The 6788-nt window shown below is 37.6% G+C and overlaps 1 protein-coding gene across 2 annotated transcripts in view; it reads right to left on the bottom strand.

Moving 5' to 3' along the window:
* cntln (centlein, centrosomal protein) overlaps window positions 1-6358 on the bottom strand; it is a 136651-nt gene extending 130293 nt beyond the window's left edge. The window contains exons 1-2 of one of the 2 annotated variants that reach the window (XM_015049211.1): window positions 5961-6358; window positions 560-648 (exon numbers count right to left, since the gene is read on the bottom strand). In XM_015049211.1, coding sequence (XP_014904697.1) covers window positions 560-648; window positions 5961-6041 — 170 coding nt within the window. In that variant the 5' untranslated portion in view covers window positions 6042-6358. Of the gene's footprint in view, window positions 1-304; window positions 478-559; window positions 652-5960 lie in introns of those variants that run through there. The other variant, XM_015049212.1, reaches the window with a different exon arrangement.
* Window positions 6359-6788: the final 430 nt, after the last annotated feature.

The following is a 6788-nucleotide window of genomic DNA, read 5'->3' as shown; positions in this document are numbered from 1 at the left end:
GTGGCTGTAACGTGACAAAAATGTTCCCTGGGAATGAAGTTTGTGGCTGTAACGTGAAAAAATGTTCCCTGGGAATGAAGTTTGTGGCTGTAACGTGACAAAAATGTCCCCTGGGAATGAAGTTTGTGGCTGTAACGTGACAAAATGTTCCCTGGGAATGAACACGGCTGCATGGCACTGCTTTATTTGTCCAAATATGCCTGATGAGGATAAAGGAAGCCCCTCTGCGCTCACCGACAGTTCCCAGGCCACAGTTTTTCATCTGGCTTAGCCATCCAGCAAAAGAGGCCTTACTCCATCTTACGTTTTATCCGGTAAAGACGAGCATTTGGCAGGAATGCTTCAGCTGTCCAGCATGAGAGCAGCGGAGGAGAAGTGTTTTCATTAAAGAGGTTTCCGTTGTTTGAACTGGGAGAGCGGGGATAAGAGGGCTTAAACCAGCATCTGCACCTGATTCCGTCATAACCCATGTAGGTGCTTTAAAAAAAAACTTTCACACACATTTTTCGTGGCTTGTGAGACAGAGTCACGTTGAGCTGTGAAAGATGAAGCCACTCACCGCTCCACCACCAAACTGACGGCCTGGGTCAAGTCCGGATTCGCCACTTGCAGCCGTTTCCACAGAGACCACACAAACTCCTTGTCTGCCTGCAGAATAATCAAGGAAATCAAGAGTTTATTTTTTTATTGAGAGATATATCATTATTAATGTGGCAACTAATGATTATTTTAGTAATCCACTATTCTGTCGATTAATCAGATTAAAAAAATCACATTCAGTATATTTTTCCATTCATTTAAGTCTTTTTATACAATATTAGAAACATTAAAAGATGAAGATAAAATAATAATTGAAATCCATTTTTAAATAGGAAAATAAACATTTTACTGCCTAAAATGTAACATAGCATTCCTTTAGTGAACGCTGTGCAGCAAATAATCTGCAGCTAAAAATTACAAAAACATTTCTGTTTGATCTCAATACAGTAAAGGGCTGATTTGGTGATTATTTTTTTATAATCAGTTCATTAATAATTGGATCGTGAAAGGTGCTTAGTAGGATATATTTTATTACAGAATTTCGTCCAGATTTAGCTAATTTGCCATTTGTCTGGAAGCGACATATGTAGAGACGAAGGTTTTTTTTATCTTAAATATGAAATGTATATATTGCACAGTTTTCGCATAAGTAATGCTCTAAGTGTGATGTTCTTTAAACAAATAACCTTTTTTGAGTCTTTATACTTCAATTAACGATTCATTGATTTCCAAATTAGTTGACAATTATTTTAATAATCGATTCATCATGACTGGCATGGTTAATTGTTTCAGCCCTACAATTATGATTGGGGTGGATGATATGGACTGACAATTGTATCGCAATATTTTGTGATACAATTGTGATAATGATAAAGATCATGTTAAAAAAGCTACTTTTTACTTATTTTTAGATAACTATGTTGCTGTGACTGCATGACGCAGAATTAATAGTGGCACAAACACAAATATTATTATTGAGAGTGTGATTTATATCACCAAACTCCAAACATAATCATATATTTTAATTTACTGATACTTGTGTGGAACAATCAGTGGGAAAAAAATAGCAAAAATAACTTTTCTGTTCATACTGTTAGTTTGGAAATCTGAAATCTATAATAAATCAAAATTCTCACCACAATAGGACATTTTTTACAATAAATGATAAATGATGCGATAAATACCCCGCCCTAATTACGATACATTACATGACGACTTTAATCAGCCAGTCAAAGAAAAACAAGCAGCACATCAGAGTTCTTCTGGCTGGGAAAAAAATAAAAGATAAAAGATTAACCAGGACGCTCATTGGCATTAGCATATGACAGTAGGGAAGTCAATCAATTATTTAAACAACTTGTACAAAACAGTTTCTCATCCGGCCTGCCCGCTCTAATCATGCGCCTCTCTTTGCAGCGGTCTCCATCGCTGAGATGTGACCTTCGACTCGCGGGGAGCGACTTGACACTTGTCATTATGAACTATTTATGACTGCTGGGGATCCGAATCAAAACGTGGCGGCCCGCCTCGTGTTTTCCACCAAACTCAGAGCCGATGTCAGAGAGAAAAGTCATGAAACGCATCTCCAATTCAGACTGTCGTCCCGGTTTCTCCAAACATTTTTCAGGCAACGCTACGTCTAATGAGCGACATCTAAAAAGTATGTTTGGCATTAAAAGACAGAATTATACCAAATCGACTCGATATAAAAATCATCTGATAAATTATGTTCACATCATCAGAAGATAAAAGCCATACCTCCCACTGGAATCTACTGGTCTCCAATTAGTAGATGAATTTTAAGCCCCTTCTCAAAAAGTGTCTAATCAATTATTTAGTAAAATGGCAGCGTCAGACCTTGATAAGGCCATGAGCTGAACACATAAAGAGGAAGGACTGTGATGTATCTGTATGTATCCGCGATGTGGGGGGGTAGAGAGGAGGGTTCTCACTAAATCAACACTGGAACGCGGCTAATGATTAAATTAGGCGGCCTGGTTTACTCCGCCTGCCTGGCCTTTGGCTGCCATTAACCGTTCCGTTGACAAGTGTTCAGCGAGGACCCTCATCAAGCGCCCTCCTCTAAAGATACATTCAATGAGTGTTTGATGATGGCATGAATTATTCATCCTGAATCTGGAATCCTGGAACACCATGGGCTAAACATACCAGAGAGAGCCACAGCGATTCAGCGCGTATTAGGAAAATTAGCTGGCTCTAGCCCGAACGTTTGCTGGCTGACAGACGAGACTCTTTGTAGTTAATGGCCGTCCTGAACCGCGTCATGCCCGAGACTTAACACATCAGTGGTATTCAAATGTCACTATTTAAAAATGTACACTGCACATCTTAGGGCCGTTATTAGATAAACAGAATCGCTGATGGTCTGCTCTGTCTGGAAGAGACCACCAACCATGGAGGGTCTCCAGGCCAGTTCAACGACAGGCTGCAGCGCTGAGGTCAACAAAGTTCGGCGCAGATGAATAAACAGGATCACAGTTCAGACAGGTGAAAGAGAAAGGCACTTCTCACATGCTTCCTCGTTCCTGTGCACCAGTCAGAAGCAGCTATAGTAACCAAGGTTACTATAGTCAACTAAAACTAACAAAACAACAAAAGCTGAAATTAAAATTAGCTGAAAATGAATAAAAACTGCAATTAACAGGAAAAAACTATAATTAACAGGAACTACATCCTTTGTTTTCGTGTTTATGAACATATTTATTAGCCTTCTGAAGCAGTTTACGTCAGATCTCTGCAAATCACGGCGAACAGGGAGATGACTTGGGCCTGGACAGCGGCTAAGGAGCCATTTGTCTGATGACTGACCAAAACCAGCAAGAAAATCATTTCAAGCAGCAAGTAAAAACATAAAAAATAAATGGAGGAGCTGCAATGGCCCAATCAACGTCCAGGCCTTAATCTGTCTGAATCAGTGAACTTTAAAGAAACTCAGAGACTCAATGGACCAAAGTTCCTTCTTTGGTTAAGAAGGATCATAATAAGAAACATCCTGATGAAGGCTGATTGAAATGACAAGCTGTGATTTGCTCCTTTGGTTTGGGCTGGATTATCCGTATCTCTTCTATATCCTAGGTTTCTTTGACATAAAGGTGAAACTGTATGAAGTAGTGCGTTTTTCAGCGAGGCATTTCGTATATTTACTTTTCCCAATATGTTTGTGTTTATATTTACTGTAGACCTGTGCTCTAACTTGGGTGGAGTGTTGTTTTCATGGCTAAAAATCCTCACAACAGACACTTTGCATGTGGACAAGAAGTGAAGACGCAGCAAAAAACTGTTTTGCACAGGTTTTAGTAGTGACGCACCAATCAATCTACAAGTGTTCAACATCTCCAGATCTTCCCTAGGTCAGCTCTGACCTGTAATCAACTGGTGAAACACCAAAAAAATCAGAATTTTTTTATGCTGTGATCACTGAAACCTTAAAACAGAAAACTCCCACGTTTTTCAGTTTGTAAACACATCAATACACAGCATGTTTTCTGATTCGCTGCGTTTTCAGCTCAGTATGAAACAGATAAAGGTCTCTCTGTTGATTTCAAATCTGCTATATTTACCAAAGAACCTGATATTTTCCTTTATTTAAGGTACATGAAGAGAAAAACTGCAGAAAACAGCAAACTAAAACAACAAAACACAATGCAACTTGTTTTAAGTTAGAATGGCGTACATTAAACAATTACTTTCTAAACTTCATGTAAATTCTCAGTTTTTAAAAAATAAAATATTCAAAGACTTGTAAATAAAAATGTTAAAGGTGAAAAAGAGAACAGATAATTTCCCCCGCTCAATTTACTGTATATAAAAAACAGAAATGTATTACTTAAACCAAATATTTTCCTCAAAGCAGAAAGAAGTCTTTAAGTACTTAAAGTTGTTATACATAAACTTGTAATGGGATGAATGTACACGTATTGCAGCAGTGATATCCTCCCTAAAGTAAAGAGAATATTTCTCTTTAAAGTTTCTCACTCTGAATTGATTCACTTATGAAAAATCTGACTTGGTCCAATGAATCACAGAAGGAATCTGCAATATTCTTGAAATTAAGGACAGAGATTAAAATGTGTGTTTCTGTGCTGGATCGCCTCATAAGGCCAGCTGATGCCCCAGTCCGTCTACCTGTGGAAGAAGACATGCTGGGTCACTTCACTCCTGTTATTAGACACCACCTGGTGGCGAGTATGCAGGGGATCCTTAAATCACCGACTCACAAAGTGAAAACAAAAGTTCATAAAGAAATGCCCATCAACATTTATTTTAGTTTTTACTGAGACATTTAGAGCAGGGGTCTGCAACCTGTGGCTCTTTGGATTATTCACAATTTGTCTCTTAATAATTTGGCAAAAAGTCCAGAACCATTTTTTTTTAATGTAGACAAACAATAAAATGCAGATTTTAGCTGTTTTTAGGTGGAGGTTTTTTCCCCCATGGAATAAATCCTGTCTTAAATTTCTACAAAAGAATGATGAAAGTATTACTAATATTTGTTATAGTTTTCTAATCACTACACTTTTTTTGTTTAAACTGTTTTCTACAAATATCAGCATCCCAGAGAAGAAAATGCATCAATCCCCTTTTTGTAAATGTTTATGTTTTCCTAAAATAAAATGATAGTTCTTTAAAAATGACCCTATATTTTCTACAGTAAATATTCATTTAAAATGTTTAAGTTGTCTTTTCTTGAAAGGTTATGTAACATTTGTGGCTCTAAATGAGATCTTTAGTTTGTAAAGGTTACAGACCCCTGATCTACGTGTTGGACAATATTTGGTATTTCTACAAATCCAACTGTGTTGATGGCATTTGCACAATTTTGGACTAAACAAAAAAAAATTTCTGTACTACTCTATGTGATCTTTAGTCTTTTGAGCACTTTTAATTGTGTTGGATGTGGGAATCTCTCCGTCAAACTAAGGCTCAATACATAGCTGGCATGCAAAGCGTCCATTTAAATATTTTAGTGGGGAATTTGTCTTGTTTATATACATAAAACATAATGTCAGTTATGTTATGAAGAGGTTTCTTCCTGTTAACGGGGAGTTTTTCCTCTCCACTGTCACTACATGCATGCTGAATATGAGGGATTGCTGCAGCCAATTACTTAAATGCAATCTGCTGGGTTTCCTTAGAGATAGAAAAAATGTTTAAACTAATTTGAATTATAAATTAAACTTAATGCGGTGAGATTTCAGACGACATTTGTTAATTAGTGCTTTATACATGAATTGAGTAGTTCAATTATCTCCAAGTATATAAAACTTTGGAAACATTTGTAATAACTGCAGAAATAAGTTTAAGAAAAAATAGAAAAGAAGGCAAAATGATATATTTGTCCTTGTTGTAAAACCTGACAGCAAACACTACATTAGATGTGTATGTATGTGTACACATACCTGACACTGAATTAACTCCTCTGATAAATTCTTTACCTCCTCCTCCAGAACCAGGACACGACTGCTCTCGTGTGAGCACATTTTGGACCGACCAATGAAAGGAAATAAAACTAACCAACTAGAAAAAGCTCCTTGGCATCCTACGATGCTACGTTGGCTAACTCTGCTAACGTTAGCCTCCTAACGGTCATATTTACAATTTAATAGCGTGACGTCATCGCAACGGACAGCCTTAAAACAATGCTAAAATGCCCCATATATTTATCCTCTAACAGCTCTGAATCTCCCCTCTCTCTCTTTAAAGGTGAATTAAACTTTCCCGGACGCCCCCCTGGCAGTAACCACGGCGACGAGTCCTCCGTTTCAAACCGGCCCGCTGTTTTCCGTTTCCGTTTCACTTTACAACGACACACACTCCATTTAAACGCCGGCGCGGCTAACGGCGCACCGAGTAGGTGGAGTTTGTACAGTTTATGGTAGGTTAGCTTGATACTTGGACAAATTATGGCTGTTGCGAAGTCAAAATTGAAGTTTAGTAAATGTTATTGGTATTTCAAGCTGTATAATACCCATTAGGTGGTTTTATTTTAGTATTTATTCTGACACATCAACTCTGAAAAATCTTGTCAGAGATGTTGTCCTAACAGCAGAACAGAGGTGCTGTTAGGATCCTGAAACATTGGGGCATAATGAATATAAATCACAATCAGCTTTTTCACCAAGCATTTGTACACACAAACAAGGAATTTGACTTCAATTTTGTATTGCTCCCAGAAAAACACATACATAATTAATTCTGCAGAGATTTGTTAATGTGGATAAATTCTA

Source organism: Poecilia latipinna, unplaced genomic scaffold (assembly GCF_001443285.1).
Source record: "Poecilia latipinna isolate Pla-1442-1.1 unplaced genomic scaffold, P_latipinna-1.0 Scaffold934, whole genome shotgun sequence".
NCBI classification, from domain to species: domain Eukaryota; kingdom Metazoa; phylum Chordata; class Actinopteri; order Cyprinodontiformes; family Poeciliidae; genus Poecilia; species Poecilia latipinna.
Note: the sequence above shows the minus strand (reverse complement) of the source record. Positions and strands in the feature narration are given on the sequence as shown.